General features: G+C 49.8%; 1 protein-coding gene across 1 annotated transcript in view; it reads left to right on the forward strand.

Moving 5' to 3' along the window:
* Positions 1 to 16,798, forward strand: part of dnm3a (dynamin 3a) — a 452,439-nt gene that overhangs the window by 169,721 nt on the left and 265,920 nt on the right. Inside the window, exon 6 of the mRNA XM_085978004.1 lies at positions 920 to 1,080. Within this exon, the coding sequence (XP_085834130.1) occupies positions 920 to 1,080 (161 nt within the window). The remainder of the gene's footprint in view (positions 1 to 919; positions 1,081 to 16,798) is intronic.

Raw genomic sequence — 16,798 nt, forward strand, 5'->3', positions numbered from 1 at the left:
GCCCGGCCCTTATCTCCGGTTGCGATTGATCTCACCGCCCTTATTCCTCCGTCTTCCTCCCCCCATCTGTACAGCCAACGCGGCCGACTTTCTGCTCGCGTCGCTGACCGGCTTACCCACCACCGAGGTAGAAAGAAGATAGCTGACTGCCGCTGATGGAGGCTTCGAGTTCAGGATGTCTTCTGCACTCCGGGTTCTCGATGCCTGCCGCGCGACGTGTCTTCCAGCAGGGTGATGAGGGTGGATGCCTCTCTTCGACGCCCGTTCTGTGGACGAAGCCGCCGTGGATATAAACTGCCGCAGGGTAAGAATCGGACTCGTCGCCACTGTTAAGTCTGTGTGTTCCAGTTGTATTAAGATTAATTACTGACACAGACTACAAGAATAAAGTTCAACAAGTCTTTACTAGTTGGAGGTCAGGACTATACTAAATACAATATCACTACACAGTACTTATATACCGGTGGTCACCACCGGTATTACGTATACAGCAGCCAGAGAAAGTAGTACATCTCTTAAGGTGGAACAGGCTTAAGTTCTCTTAAGGTGGAACAGGTTACATACACCACAAGATCCCAGCACAGCAGTTTGTCAATCTGAATTCAGTTTATAAAAAAATCTAAATAATGAAAAAAGCTGGTACCAGTAAAAGTTATTATGATTGTAGTAAAAACCCAACTGGTTCGCTAAAAAAAACCTTCTGTCCTTACCTGATCTGGTCTACATGTGACTCCAGTCCCACACCAATGTGGTTGACTCTTAACTGCCCTCTGAAATGTCCTATAAAACCACTCGGTTGTGTTCACTGCCACCTTCTCAAAGACAACTAGGGGTGGGCAATAAATGCTGGCCTTGCCAGCAATGCTCATATCCCAAGAATGACTTAAAAAAAATGCATTTTTGTTTTTTTGGCTGCTAGGATACATTGGTGTTGTCAACAGAAGCCAAAAGGATATTGAAGTGAAAAAGGACATTAAAACAGCACTTGCAGCAGAAAGAAAATATTTCCTTTATCAGCCAGCATACAGACAGATGGCAGATCGTATGGGAACACCGCACCTCCAGAAGCTTCTTAATGAGGTGAGAGGAAAGAGTGGAACACTGTTTAGTTTTTAATGTGATTATGCTTTTGTTTTGTTTGAGTAGATAACATTTGTAAATGCAATCTAATATGCATATCTGCCATGACACTTTCATACTGAAGACAATTTTTTTTATTTTGAAGATTAGGCGAATTAGGAAGTACTCTATGATTCTCTAATGCTATGATTTGGCATTAAAAATGTACAGGAATTGTTTTTCAGATTCACTGAAAATTTGTGAAAATATACGTGTCTTAAAAGCTGTAAGGAAAATTTAATACTGGAATTAGGAAGCTGCATACCTGCATTCCTGCCACATCCAGTCGTGAATGGTGGTGGACTATTAGACAACTATTAGACAGAGCTAAGCGATCCCACAACCAACGGATCAGAAACAAAGCTCTGTAGTCCTGCTACAACCAGTCGTGAATGGTGATGGACCATTAAACAACTGATGGGAGCAGGAGGCTCAAAGACCATCCCCATCCTCAATGATGGCGGAGTCCAGCACGTGAGTGCAAAAGACAAGGCTGAAGCGTTTGCAACCATCTTCAGCCAGAAGTGCCGAGTGGATGATCCATCTCGGCCTCCTCCTGAAGTCCCCACCATCACAGAAGCCAGTCTTCAGCCAATTCGATTCACTCCATGTGCTATCAAGAAACGGCTGAGTGCACTGGATACAGCAAAGGCTATGGGCCCCAACAATATCCCGGCTGTCGTGCTTAAGACTTGTGCTCCAGAACTAGCTGCACCTCTAGCCAAGCTGTTCCAGTACAGTTACAACACTGGCATCTATCTGACAATTTGGAAAACTGCCCAGGTATGTCCTGTCCACAAAAAGCAGGACAAATCCAATCCGGCTAATTACCGCCCCATCAGTCTACTCTCAATCATCAGCAAAGTGATGGAAGGTGTCATCGACAGCGCTATCAAGTGGCACTTACTCATCAATAACCTGCTCACTGATGCCCAGTTTAGGTTCCGCTAAGACCACTCGGCACCCAACCTCATTACAGCCTTGGTCCAAACATGGACAAAGGAGCTGAATTCCAGAGGTGAGGTGAGAGTGACTGCCCTTGACATCAAGGCAGCATTTGACCAAGTGTGGCATCAAGGAGCCCTAGTAAAACTGAAGTCAATGGGAATCGGGCGGGGGAAAACTCTCCACTGGCTGGAGTCATAACTAGCACAAAGGAAGATGGTTGTGGTGGTTGAAGGTCAATCATCACAGCCCCAGGGCATCGCTGCAGGAGTTCCTCAGGGCAGTGTCCTAGGCCCAACCATCTTCAGCTGCTTCATCAATGACCTTTCCTCCAACATAAGGTCAGAAATGGGAATGTTCGCTGATGACTGCACAGTGTTCAGTGCCATTCACAATTCTTCAGATAATGAAGCAGTCCATGCCCGCATGCAACAAGACCTGGACGACGTTTAGGCTCGGGCTGATAGGTGGCAGGTAACATTCGTGCCACACAAGTACCAGGCAATGACTATCTCCAACAAGCGAGAGCCTAACCACCGCCCCTTGACATTCAACGGCATTACCATCGCCGAATCCCCCACCGTCAACATCCTGGAGGTCACCATTGACCAGAAACTTAATTGGACCAGCCACATAAATACTGTGGCAAAAAGAGCAGGTCAGAGGCTGGGTATTCTGCGGCGAGTGTCTCACCTCCTGACTCCCCAAAGTCTTTCTATCATCTACAAGGCACAAGTCAGGAGTGTGCTGAAATACTCTCCACTTGCTTGTGTGCAGCTCCAACAACACTCAAGAAGCTCGACACCCTCTAGGACAAAGCAGCCCGCTTGATTGGCACCCCATCCACCACCTTAAACATTCACTCCCTCCACCACTGGCGTACCGTGGCTGCAGTGTGAACCGTCTACAAGATGCACTGCAGCAACTCGCGAAGGCTTCTTTGGCAGCACTTCCCAAACCTGTGACATCTTCCGCCTAGAAGGACAAGGGCAGTAGATGCATGGGAGCACCACCACCTCTAAGTTCCCCTCCAAGTCACACACCATCCTGACTTAGAAGTATATATTTTCTCTTCACATTCTATAGCTATGTGAAGAGAAAAAGATTGGTGAAGTCAAGTGTAGGTCCCTTGCAGTCAGAATCAGGGGAATTTATAATGGGAAACAAAGAAATGGCAGACCAATTAAATACATACTTTGGTTCTGTCTTCACAAAGGAGGACACCCATAACCTCCTAGAGATGTCAGGGAACATAGGGTCTAATGAGAGGGAGGAACTGTAGGGAAATGGTGATAGGGAAATTGACGGGATTGAAGGCCGATAAATCCCCAGGGCCTGATAATCTACATTCTAGGGTACGTAAGGAAGTGGCCCTAGAAATAGTAGATGCATTGCTGGTCATCTTCCTAAATTCTACAGACTCTGGAACAGTTCCCTTGGATTGGAGGGTAGCTAATGTTACCCCACTCTTCAAAAAAGGTGGTCGAGAGAAAACGGGGAATTATAGACTGGTAAGCCTGACATCGGTAGTGGGGAAAATGCTAGAGTCCATTATAATAGATGTAATAGATGAGCACTTGGAAAACAGTGACAGGATCGGACAAAGTCAACATGGATTTACAAAAGGTAAATCGTGCTTGACTAATCTACTGGAATTTTTTGAGGATGTAACTGGTAAATTAGATAAGGGAGAACCAGTGGATGTGGTGTATTTGGACTTTCAGAAGGCTTTCGATAAAGTCCCACATAAGAGATTAGCGTGTAAAGTTAAGACACATGGGATTGGGGGCAAGGTACTGACTTGGATAGAGAACTGGTTGGCAGACAGGAAGCAAAGAGTTGGAATAAACGGGTCTTTTTTCGAGTGGCAGGCAGTGACTAGTGGGGTACCGCAGGGATCGGTCCTAGGACCCCAGCTATTCACAATATATATTAATGATCTAGACGAGGGAACTAGATGTAATATCTCCAAGTTTGCAGGCGACACAAAGCTAGGTGGGCATGTGTGCTGTGAGGAGGATGCCAAGAAACTCCAGTATGATTTGGACAGGCTGGGTGATTGGGCAGATGCATGGCAGATGCAGTATAATGTGGATAAATGCGAGGTTATCCACTTTGGTGGCAAAAACAGGAAGGCAGATTATTATCTGAATGGCAATAGATTGGGAGAAGGGGAAGTGCAACAAGACCTGGGTGTCCTTGTGCACCAGTCGCTGAAGGTAAGCATGCAGGTGCAGCAGGTGGTTAAGAAGGCAAATGGTATGTTGGCCTTCGTAGCGAGAGGGTTCGAGTACAGGAGCAAGGATGTCTTGATGCAGTTGTACAGGGCCTTGGTGAGACCACACCTTGAGTACTGTGTGCAGTTTTGGTCGCCTTATCTGAGGAAGGATGTTTTTGCCTTGGAGGGAGTGCAGCGAAGATTCACCAGACTGATACCTGGGATGGCAGGAATGACGTATGAGGAGAGATTGGGTCGATTGGGATTATACTCGCTGGAGTTTAGAAGAATGAGAGGGGATCTCATTGAAACTTATAAAATTCTAACAGGACTAAACAGACTAAATGCAGGAAGGATGTTCCCGATGGCCGGGGAGTCCAGAACCAGGGGTCACAGTCTAAGGATAAGGGGTAAGCCATTTAGGACAGAGATGAGGAGGAATTTCTTCACCCAGAGAGTGGTGAACCTGTGGAATTCTCTACCACAGAAGGCAGTTGAGGCCAATTCATTAAATATATTCAAGAAGGAGTTAGATATATTTCTTAAGGCTAAAGGGATCAAGGGATATGGGGAGAAGGCAGGGACAGGGTACTGAATTTGGATGATCAACCATGATCTCATTGAATGGCGGAGCAGGCTCGAGGGGCCGAATGGCCTACTCCTGCTCCTATCTTCTATGTTTCTATATCACAAATCCTTCATCGTCATTGGGTCAAAATCCTGGAACTCCCAATCTAGCAGCACTGTGGGAGTACCTTCACCGCACTGTAGGGGGTTTTGCTACTTGCTTTCGCCAGTCGGTTATGTCTCCGGCTGCCTTATCTCTGAGCGGTTCGGATCGCTCACTCCTTAGTTCTGATCCCCGGACTTATTGGCAGATAGCAATATAGACAAACGAGCAGACCAGTGGTTTGGTACAAAGAAAACCCAAAATTTATTAACAGAGAAAATAAGATAACAATACTATACAAAAGGATGATATGAATGCAGTATACTTGCACTTAACAGGGGAGGAGAAACGGCACATCGAGGGAAAATGGCTAAAATGACAATTCAGCAATCCCCTTAACTCCCACCCTCTACACCTAGCTAGATTATCTTGCGATGGGTCAGAAGTATAATGCTCAGCGGTCTGAGATGTTGAAAGAAAGCCTTGCCCCTTTGCCCTGTTGCCTGCCGATGTCATGTGGTCCCGCTGTTGCACAGACTTCACCGTCCAGGTAGCGATACCCCAGTAATTAAAAGGTCTCTGACAGGGTATCCTACCTCTCTGGACGGCTCTTCTTCGATGGTCTTCTTCCTTGGTTGATGGCGAGGCAGGAGGCGAGGCGAGAGAGCGAATGGCTTCTCGAGAGGCTAGTTATACCCCCCTCGGTAGTCCTTATCTCTATGCTCAATCAGCTCATTCTTTTGTCTGATTTGAGCGGGCTGGAATTAAACAAAAGGTATCGATCTTGGCCCATCGACTTGGATGGCCGGTAATCGGTTCCTGCCGGCACTGCAACTGCTCTCCTTTGTCCAACAGGTTCTTTGATGGGGGCCAGCCCAGTCTCGATGGCCCCGCTGATTATTTTGATTGTTTGAGTAAACACCTTGATGGCCTTTATGCGTAGGTCTGATTGTAATTGGGTTTGTCCCCAATGCATATGCAAAAGTCTTGTCTGGTTTCGTGATCTCCTTGCTGCAGACATTGAAATGCACAAGCTGTTAGCTTGCCAGGGTCCGAATTGAAACTGACAGGCTTTCGGTCACGAGGTCTGACCGCAGCCATTTTGTTGTGCCCTGGATTTTAAAACTCAGTCTGACCAGGGTTTCTTTTAAAAACCAAATAAATCTTCGGGGTGGGGAGTGGGGGGGGTGATGTATGAAATTTTCGAATCCTTCAGTCCCCCATAGGATACTGAAACTTGCTTGAAGTTTCCAACCAAGGTGAGCAAAATTTCTGACCCCCCACAAATAACCTTCCCCTGTATTTACCTATCCATAATCCCTCAGCCCACATTTCCTGTACTTAGAGAAAACGCGGTGTATGACAGGCATCTACAGATGGCAAATACGATTCGTTACAAACAATCCAAGCGTGGAGGGGGTCCAACACCCCTGCACCACTTGGTACATTACAAAATTTTTATTCTGTAGTGTCAAACAGTCACAATCTTTATTAAAATAACACAATGAAACGAAGAAACAATCTTTATTAAAAATAACAAACAACGACCATCACATTTAAGTGATGCAACGCAAAACTCAAACGGGTGTCTCTTCTTCCACCCGGGCATAATGTTCCTTCCACACCTTTTTAGTTTTAAACTCTAATCTGGGACCCTTTCTCCTACACTGGATGCACACCAGGTAGAGAACTATCCCTAACTGACACACCACCAGGATGTGGGATGCCATACGGATCCAGGATGGGACCTCTATATTTTCAAAAACGTCCCACCAGGGTGGGGTCGTAATATCTAAAATGTCGGCCCCTATCTGGACAGTCTTCTGTTCCAGGGTATAGAAGTGTTTTTGTGACACTAAAACGGCTTTTAGCAATTTGGTGAGGTGTTCTGGGAGAGGGGGAATCTGATAACCGAAATGCGCAACATATTTCTGCAGGTGGGTGAAATTCTCTTTCAGTGAGGTGAACAGTGGAGGGTTCAGGAATGGGGACAATCCGTAGTTGTGCCACTTGAACTTCTGCCTCGGGTTTGAAACAGAAACTGCTGTCGCTCACCACACACCAGCTATGCTGTCCGTACTGCTAGTGAAGCGCTCCTGTGGTGATACAATATGTCCCACCTATATATGCTACCTGGGGGGGGGGCGTGGGGGGAACATGGCCTTGTGCCATTGCCTCCATGGTGCAATTTATAGGTTTCGCGCCAGCAGCTCTGAACCCGCACTGCGGTTTGGAATAGGCATTCAAGTGCTGGGGACACAGGATTATGTGTGCTCCCCGGCTACGGCACACCGAGAGGTCAGTGCCCGTCATAGCATGCTCCCACTTTATGACGTAGGGCGGGACCACTGTAAAACGAATGTATGCACCCCCCTGAATGACTCCAATGTTCTCCACCCTGTACACCTGCGCGGGTCGGGCCGTCCCGCCCATGACCGGCATTCTTACAACTATCCCCATGATGGTGTGGTTGGACCGCCCACAGTCCACTGGGACTGGGTAGGCCTCCGGAGCTGGCACGGGCTTAATGCATTCTCAAAAGGGTGGAGGGCTGCGAGGTGTTTGTTGCTGATCCAGGAGGGGACTTCATACTTAAATCGAAACTAACTGTTCCTTAATAGAATTAAATTAAAATAGCCTAACTTAACACTATAAACTTAAACTACTAAAACTATATACATCTGCCGCCTGTCTCCGAGCGGCCAGCCTAATTCCTGCCTGGGCTGTTGCAGGCTGCTCCCTGCGGCGTGGCTGCACTGACCTGCACTTCCGGTCCCTTGCAGTCTGTAGCTGCTAGCTGGGGACCTTTGTCTTCCGACTTCTCTTTAACTCGGGAGGTTGCCCTTTCAAACTGGGGAGCCGGCGACCATGCCTTCCTAGGCTGGGGTGTCCGAGGGGACCTCCTAGGAAGTGCTACTGGTGGGGCTACCCTGGTGAGCGGACCTTTTGCTCGGACCGCATTCCTCGCTGGCTGGGGATCTTCTCCCTGGGGTCCCTCCCCTCCCAAACCTGAACTGGGGACCGGTAATCTCCCGCCGCTGGCTGCCGGTGGCTGAGGGTCTCCACCTCCAGGTTCAAAACCTGGGTCGGGGGCGGGGCCATCTGGCTCAGGCTCCTCCTCCTCAGAATCCCAAAGGAGGGGGGGAGTGGTCTGAACAAGGTGCTGGGGGACTCCTCCCTTGACACACGCGACTGCGCCTGCGTGTGCAGCCTGTGTGTGCGCGCCCACTGTGGGCTGAGGATTTCTAACCTCGGGTTGGATCCCAGCTGCCTGCTTCTTCGCCTCCGGCTTAAACAGCTTACACTGGTTGATATGGAACCATTTTGTGCGCCGGGGCACTTTCACTGCATACACCATGAGGCTGGCTTTATCTACTACGCTATAGGGTCCCATGTACAATGGCTCTAAACTCCCCACTCGGGCGTAGTTCCTAACCATTACCTGGTCCCCTATCTCCCATTGGTGACTTTTGTTAGGCTCGGTTATTCCGGTGCTGCTTCCCCATGCTACCTGCTGCCTGCTCGTAAATCTGCTTCAGGCGCTCGAGGAGTGTTCGGGCGAATTTATCCCGATTTACCTCCCGAAGCTGCCCTTCGGTAAGAACTGGGGCTAGGACATGGGTGGGGGTCCGCATAACCCTGCCAGTCATTAACTCGTATGGGGAATACCCTGTACTTTTGGACTGGCTGGCCCGGATCCCCATGAGGACTAGAGGCAAGACCTCCGCCCATTTTTGGGGCGAGTCCACTGTCTCTTTCCTCAGCTTTTTTACGGTGCAGTTCATGTGCTCCACAATCCCTGAGGACTGTGGATTGTGAGCTACGTGCCACTTCCCCTTGATGCCGAGCAGCATAAGGGTGTTCTGCATGACTTGGCCGGTGAAGTGGCTTCCCTGGTCAGACTCTACAAACTGGGGTAGTCCCCACCGCGAGAACACCTCCCATACCAAGATCCTTGCAGTACCCAGTGCTGTGGCTGTTCTACAGGGGAAGGCTTCTACCCACTTGGAAAACACGTCCACCAGGACGAGGCAGTATTTGTAGCCTCCCTGGGCGGTGGGCAGGGGCCCGATGTAGTCGATCTGGATCAACTGCCATGGTCCCTCCACCCTCCTAACGTGTCCCATGGGCACCTTCCTTCTGTGGGGGTCGGGGTTGTTTGCAGTGCACACAAGACAGCTAACACAGAACTCGCGGACGTCTTCCCGGAGTCCCGGCCACCATCCCGCCTGTTCCACCCGTTGCCAAGTGGTCTCAGGCCCGGGGTGTCCCGCTCCCGGACCCTCATGGGCCAGTTGAAGGAACTCCCTCTGGTGTTGCTGGGGTACTACCCACTGTTCTTCTTTGAACAGCATGCCTTCCCTTATGGAGAGGGCCGCTGCGCCGTAAGAGCCTTCTATGCTCCTACCCTCGCTCACTGTGCTGATGGCGGTTTTCAGGACAGGGTCCTGGGCTTGGACCGTTTTAAGATCCGGGGCTAATGCTACTCCTAAGCTCCTCTGGGTCGCATCCCTGCCTCTAACTGCCGCCACGGGCCCGGACTCATACGGGTCCCAGAAAGTGTCTGCGTGTGCACCCTCCTTGGCCAGCGTGTCAGCTTGCTGGTTACCCTGGCCTCGGGGTTCTGTGGAGGAATGGGCCTTCACTTTGTGGATGAAGATCTCGCCTTCCTCCCCCACGGCTGCCAGGATTTTCTCCAGCAGGGGTTTTATTACTAAGGGTCTCCCGTCGGCGGAGGTATACCCGCGGCGAGACCAAATGGCCAGGTATTCCGTGCACGAATTGCAAGCGAACATGCTGTCCAAGCAAATTGTGTACGGGGTAGGGAAGATTTCGGGGTGGGTCATGACGTACACCACTGCGGACAGCTCCGCCTGCTGGGCGCTCATCGTTCTGGGGAGCTTGATTACCAGGGCAATGTTTGCCGTTGGGTCATAAACTCCACATCCCATGAGTCGTTCGCCAGCAGATACCATGCTGGAACCGTCTACATAGATCTTGCGGCCTGTGGGATGCAATCTGGCCCGTAAACCTATGTTCACCTCCCATACCCCTTCTATGGAACACCGATGGGCTGTTCCAGGATATACCATATTGGCCGCGAGCTTTGGCTCGCAAAGGCCCCTCACCTTCAGATCCATCTGTGAGAGGAGGAGGGTCCAGCGCGCAATGCGGGCACTGCTGACGGTCCCATCTTTACTTCTCCCGTCCAGAAGCATCTGGGTGAGTGTGTGATGTGTGAGGAGGGTGATGGGAGAGGTGCCTGTGAAGATCAAGGATCTTTTCACAGCCCAATACGTGGCCAAAAGGTGCCGTTCGCAAATTGAGTAGCTCCTCTCCACATCAGTGAGTACTCTGGAGGAGTAGACCACGGGTCTTAGCCTGCCATGCCACTCCTGGAGCAGCACAGCACTGAGACTATCCCCGCTGGCCGCTACCTCCAAGAAGAACTCCTTCCCCCCATCAATGGCTCCCAGGGCTGGTGCGGTCTGCAGGTCCCCCTTGAGCTGGACAAATGCTGCCTGGCACCCCTCATCCCAACACCACTCCACTCCCTTGTGTAGGAGTCGGAGCAGAGGGGCTGCTGTGGCTGCATAGTCTTCAATGAAGTCTCTGCAGTACCCCGTTAACTCTAGGAACGACCTCACACCTCTCACTGTGTTGGTGACCGGTAGCTCTTGGACCGCTTCCCTCCTCACCTCGTCTATGGCTCTCTCTCTGGCGCGGACGGTCAGGCCCAGGAATTTAACTTCTCGCTGGCCGATCTGCGCCTTTTTCGGGTTCACTTTGAACCCCTTACACTGTAGCAGCTCCAGCAGTTCGGCCAGCAGCGGGCCGTGCTCCCCGACTGAGTCGGTAAACAAAAGCAGGTCATCCACATACTGCACTAACTGGGTGGGCTGACTAAATTCTTTTAAACTATCCGCCATACACTGGTGGAAGATGCTGCGGCTGTTATGAAAGCCTTGTGGCAAGCAGTTGCAAGTGTACTGTTGCCTTTTAAAAGTAAAGACAAATTTGTACTGGTCCTCCCGCCTTAAAGGGATGGACCAAAACCCATTTGAAATATCCAGCACCGTGAACGTGGTCGCAGATGCTGGAATACTTCCGATGAGGTTGGCCACTGCTGCCACTGTGGGGGCACACGCGGAGATATTGTTGTTGAGCACCCGATAGTCCACCGTGGCTCTCCATGAATTGTCCGGTTTCTTAACCGGCCAAAGCGGAGAATTAACATGGGTGGCTATGGGCCTCAACACTCCCTGCTGTACTATAGAGGACACGGCTGCTTCCATGTTGGCCTCTGCTTCTCGGGGGAAGCTATACTGCTTCTGGGGCTGGGCCATGGGGTCCCCGTCTACTCTGACCTCAAACCCGGTGACCCTCCTGCAGTCGTGTTTGTGCGTGGCAAACGCGGCCAGGTGGGCTTGCACGAATGCCTGGAATTCCCTCGGGACACCATCGACCATGAGCCCGAGGTTGTAACCCTCTTTTGGCTTCACAGTACACAGGGTCCCCTTCCCTTCCTTTCCTGGGATGACTACCACACCGCCCTCTTTACCCGTGTCGGCTCCCCAGAGGCAATGATTGCGGAGATCCACGAGGATCCCGTGGCCCACGATAAAGTCGGCCCCTAGGATCCCTTTGCCTCCCTCCGCTTCCCACCTCGCCAGGACGCACGTCCACTTGGTCTGGAGCGTGCCCAGCCGGATTGAGAGCGGCTTGGAGAACGCTCCCGCCTGTTCCTTGCCTGTGAATCCCGATAGGACGCATGGAACCCCGCTAGACAGAGGTGAGGTGGTGGGGTTAGCTGCGTGGATCACGGTGCACGATGCTCCCGTATCCAGCAGATAAGTCCCTTTAACCTTCTCTACCTCCATCTGCACGAGCGGCCTCTCCCATCCGTCATACCGGAGATCACACAGGTGGACAGGCTGAGCGGGCTCCAGTCATTGCTGGGAGTCAGATGGGGCTGAGGGAACTACAACACCGGTGGTGGCAGCTATTTTCCCCTGGCTGGCCAGGAGGAGAGATCGTAGGGACTGTATCGACTCCAGGAGTGGCTCGATCGCAGCGGGAGGGATACCTGGCCCTGCCTTTTGGGCTGGGGCTGGTGAATTCCTCCCCTTATTCTCCTTCCAGGGATTCTTACAATCCTTTCGCCAGTGGCCGTGTTTCCTGCACCCGCAACAGTTCAGCTTATTCTGGGAGGGACGGTTTCTCTCCTGGTGCCACTCTTTCTTATTCTGGCCCCCAGGTTTAACCTCATGGACTTTCCCCTTGGGTTGGGGCGTCTCGATACCCCTTATATTTTTTAATGCTATCGTGAGCTGGCAGAGCACCGTTTCCTCGGTGGTCTGGGGGCTACGGGGGTCAAACCAGGCCGCAGCCTGGGCTCGGATTTGGGGCAGGCAGTTTGTCATTAGACAACGGAGCCAGTGGGCCAATTGGTCTTGGTCCATGAACGTTCGTGCCGGCATTCCCGGGCACGCCCTCCGGTAGACTGGCCACAGCCTGTCTGTGAACGCCTGCGAGGACTCCCCTGGGAGCTGTACCGTTCTTTCTACACGGGCAAACGGGCTGCCGTCATTCATACCCATGGCCTCCAATACCTCATCCCTTAAGTCATTGTATCCCTTCTGCCCCTTCTTACATTCATCTGATAGGGTCTGGAGGAGCTTACCCTCCAGAGAAAACAGCAGCATCTTGGCTTGCTCTGCGTCATCGCAGTCATTAACGCAAGCTGCCTGTTCCATCTCTCTAAAACGCAGTGAGGGGTCTCCCTTTTCGGAGAGCTTGGGGATGTGACTAACCATGGCCCTGAGTTGCTGGGTGCCATGATGTGCCACAAACTGGTTTTGGACGGCTCCTTGTTCGTCGTCATCGCCGGGCGGGCCGTACCTCCGTTGTCGGAGGGGGTACACCGGCCCCGGCCTACCTAGCGGGGGCTGCTGTACCTCTCCTACCACTTCACCTTCCACCCCCCTATGCTGCCAGACCTCCTGAAAGCTCGGAGCTATGGGTGGTGGCCGTGAAACCTCTGGTTCCCTTGCTGGCTCATCTCTTTGCGCTGCCTGTGGGACCGTTCTGCTTGGGTTGCCGGTAAAGCCCGACTGGCCTGCCTTTGGGCTGATAAGGCATATCATCCCCTTGGCCCTTGCTAAAGCCATACTCAAGGTTTCTATCTCTTCCCTACAGTTGCCATTGTCTGCTTCCTCAAAGCCTCGGTCACAAGCCAGCCTATATGCTGCCTTTACTTCTTTAACCTTCTCCTCCTGTTCTCTTATCTCTTGGGTTAGGCGGGCAGTTGTGTCCTGTAACCTTATCTCACTACCTCTTGCCTCTCTGACCTGGAACTCCAAACACTCCACCTTGTACCTTGCGCTACCTTTGACTTCGGCGGTCTGGCATTCCAGGCGCTCTATTTTTGCTCTTGTATTATTCTTAACTTCAGCGACCCGGCTCTCCAGGCGCTCTATTTTTGCCTGGTGTTCTTTTGCCATCTGCACTCTTTCTTGGTTTAGCGCCTGAAGCACCACTATCAATTTCTCCTCTGCTAAAGCCTTATCCTGTATCTCTATCTCCTTGTCCTGGATTTCTAGGGCTGATTTCTTAAGCTTGGCAGCCTGTGCTGCTACAACTCCGTCCAACAGTAGGACCTGTTTCTTGTAGCACATAAGCCACACTGCTTTCTCTATTGACCCCTTATGTTGTTTACTGGCCGTCCACTGGGCGGCTGCATCTATGGGACGCTCAGCCTGTAATAGGGTGAGTATCCACTTCTTGGTGATATTCACCTTTCTAAACACATAATCGGACAACCTCTCTTCCATTACGGCTCCTTTGTCCGCACCACTGTCTGCTATATCGCACACTGCTGCCTGGGTCCTGCTGCCGGTCGCCATTCTGTAGGGGGTTTTGCTACTTGCTTTGGCCAGTCGGTTATGTATCCGGCTGCTTTATCTCTGAGCGGTTCAGATCGCTCACCCCTTAGTTCTGATTCCCGGACTTATTGGCAGATAGCGATATAGACAAACGAGCAGACCAGTGGTTTGGTACAAAGAAAACCCAAAATTTATTAACAGAGAAAATAAGATAACAATACTATACAAAAGGATGATATGAATGCAGTACACTTACACTTAACAGGGGAGGAGAAACGGCACATCGAGGGAAAATGGCTAAAATGACAATTCAGCAATCCCCTTAACTCCCACCCTCTACACCTAGCTAGATTATCTTGCGATGGGTCAGAAGTATAATGCTCAGCGGTCTGAGATGTTGAAAGAAAGCCTTGCCCCTTTGCCCTGTTGCCTGCCGATGTCACGTGGTCCCGCTGTTGCACATACTTCACTGTCCAGGTAGAGATACCCCAGTAATTAAAAGGTCTCTGACAGGGTATCCTACCTCTCTGGACGGGCTCTTCTTCGATGGTCTTTTTCCTTGGTTGATGGTGAGGCAGGGCGCAGGAGGCGAGGCGAGAGAGAGCGAATGGCTTCTCGAGAGGCTAGTTATACCCCCCCCTCGGTAGCCCTTATCTCTACGCTCAATCAGCTCATTCTTTTGTCTGATTTGAGCGGGCTGGAATTAAACAAAAGGTATCGATCTTGGCCCATCGACTTGGATGGCCGGTAATCGGTTCCTGCCGGCACTGCAACTGCTCTCCTTTGTCCATCAGGTTCTTTGATGGGGGCCAGCCCAGTCTCGATGGCCCCGCTGATTATTTTGATTGTTTGAGCAAACACCTTGATGGCCTTTATGCGTAGGTCTGATTGTAATTGGTTTGTCCCCAATGCATATGCAAAAGTCTTGTCTGGTTTCGTGATCTCCTTGCTGCAGACATTGAAATGCACAAGCTGTTAGCTTGCCAGGGTCCGAATTGAAACTGACAGGCTTTCGGTCACGAGGTCTGACCGCAGCCATTTTGTTGTGCCCTGGATTTTAAAACTCAGTCTGACCAGGGTTTCTTTTAAAAACCAAATAAATCTTCGGCGGGGCGGGGGGGCGGCGGGCAGGAGATGTATGAAATTTTCAAATACTTCAGCACGGACTGCAGCGGTTCAAGAAGGCGGCTCACCACTACCTTCTCAAGGCCAATTAGGGATGGGCAATAAATGCCGGCCTTGCCAGCATCGCCCACATCCCATAAACGAATAAAAATAATAATAAATTCTGACAAATCAACCTCTTTAGAATGTATATATTATAAATTGACAACTCAAGTTATATATCACAGATTAACTTCACTATACATAACTTCAGAAAGAAAGATCATGCTTGACAAACCTGTTCTTTGAGGTGATGACAGATATGGTGAAATGCAGTGGATGTAGCGTATATGGATTTTCAGAAAGCCTTTGACAAGGTACCATATAGGAGACTGTTAGTGAAGGTTAATGGGTATGGAATTAGGAGAGGTTAGCAAATTGGAATTAAAAACTGGTTAGGGCAGTGGAAGCAGAGAGTAGGAGTTAAGGGCAGTTCCTCAGAGTGGATGGGAAGTGGGTAGCACTGTCTCACAGGGTTGTGTTATGGGACTGCTTCTGTTCACTGTACACCAGTGATTTGGATATAAGGTTAGAGGGAGTGGTGTCTAAATTTGCAGACAATACCAAAATAGAAGGCAGAGTAATTCTGAGGACAAAGGAAGCTGCAAGGAAATATTGATAATGGGGAAAAAAGTGACAGATGGGCTTCAGTATCAGTAAATGTAAATGTAAGCTGGTATGTTTTAGTTTCTCAAAAGCAATTAATAAACTTGAATATGGCAAGGCTAGGTCGTGTGGAAGAGCACAAGGATTTTGCAGTTTGAATTCACATTTAAAAGCAGCACCTCAAGTGGATAACGCCATAAAAATGGTATACTTGCAAGCGGTATAGAGTATAAAAGTTGAGATATAATGGTGAATCCATATACGGTCTTACTAAGACAATTATTGGAGTACTTTGAGCAGTTTTGGGCTTCACAGTACGGGAAAGATGTTGATGTAAAAGAGGGGGTACAGCACAGATTCACTAGGGTGCTGCCAGGTATGAGGAAATACAAATCTGAAAAAAGACTTAAAAATTGGGATTGCTTTCATTAAAACAAACAACATTATGGGTAATTTGATAGAGATGTTTAAAATTATGGAGGGATCTGACAGAGTAGAAACAGAGTGTTTCCGGTGGTTGTGGAATCTAGAATAAGGGGACATAGATATAAGATTAAATGTAAGAGATTTTGGACAGCAGGCGGGGGAGACTTATTTACCCAGATGTTGCGAGGCTGTGGAATGCACTACCAGAGCTCGTGATTGCAACAGAGATAAAGAGGGTTATGGGCACAGGGTGAGCATATCGGATCAGGCCAACAGTTCATGTGGAGAATAAACATTAACATGGACTGGTTGGGCTAAACAACTTGTTATGTCTTTTACTGTCTATGTATTTTATGTAATATAGTGCCTATGGATATTATATTTGAGGTACATGATCCTTGGCTAAAAGATGCGATTCATAGTTTTTTTTTAAAGATAATTACAAGTACATATTGCTTAATTATTTTCTCTTCAAGCTGAAGGATGGTGTCAATGCTAATTGTAGTGTATGTACCTTTAAGAGCCCCTGTGTACTGTAATACCGGTAGTGACCACTCGGGTATATAAGCCTGTATAGCGTCTTGTATCTTTTAGTTCACCTCCAGACTTTGTTCAGTAAACACCTGTTAAACCAAGTCCTGCATTCCGTGTCTCCATTAACACACGGATACAACAGTGGCGACGAATTGGAAACGGACTTACCTGCAATTCGGCAGCACCTCAAGGAGATCGATTCCTAAGACGAAGGTCGAAGAAAAAAAAACT

The sequence above is a fragment of the Somniosus microcephalus genome, chromosome 3, assembly GCF_052327205.1.
Source record: "Somniosus microcephalus isolate GS21.2 chromosome 3, FLI_Smic_1.0, whole genome shotgun sequence".
NCBI lineage: Eukaryota > Metazoa > Chordata > Chondrichthyes > Squaliformes > Somniosidae > Somniosus > Somniosus microcephalus.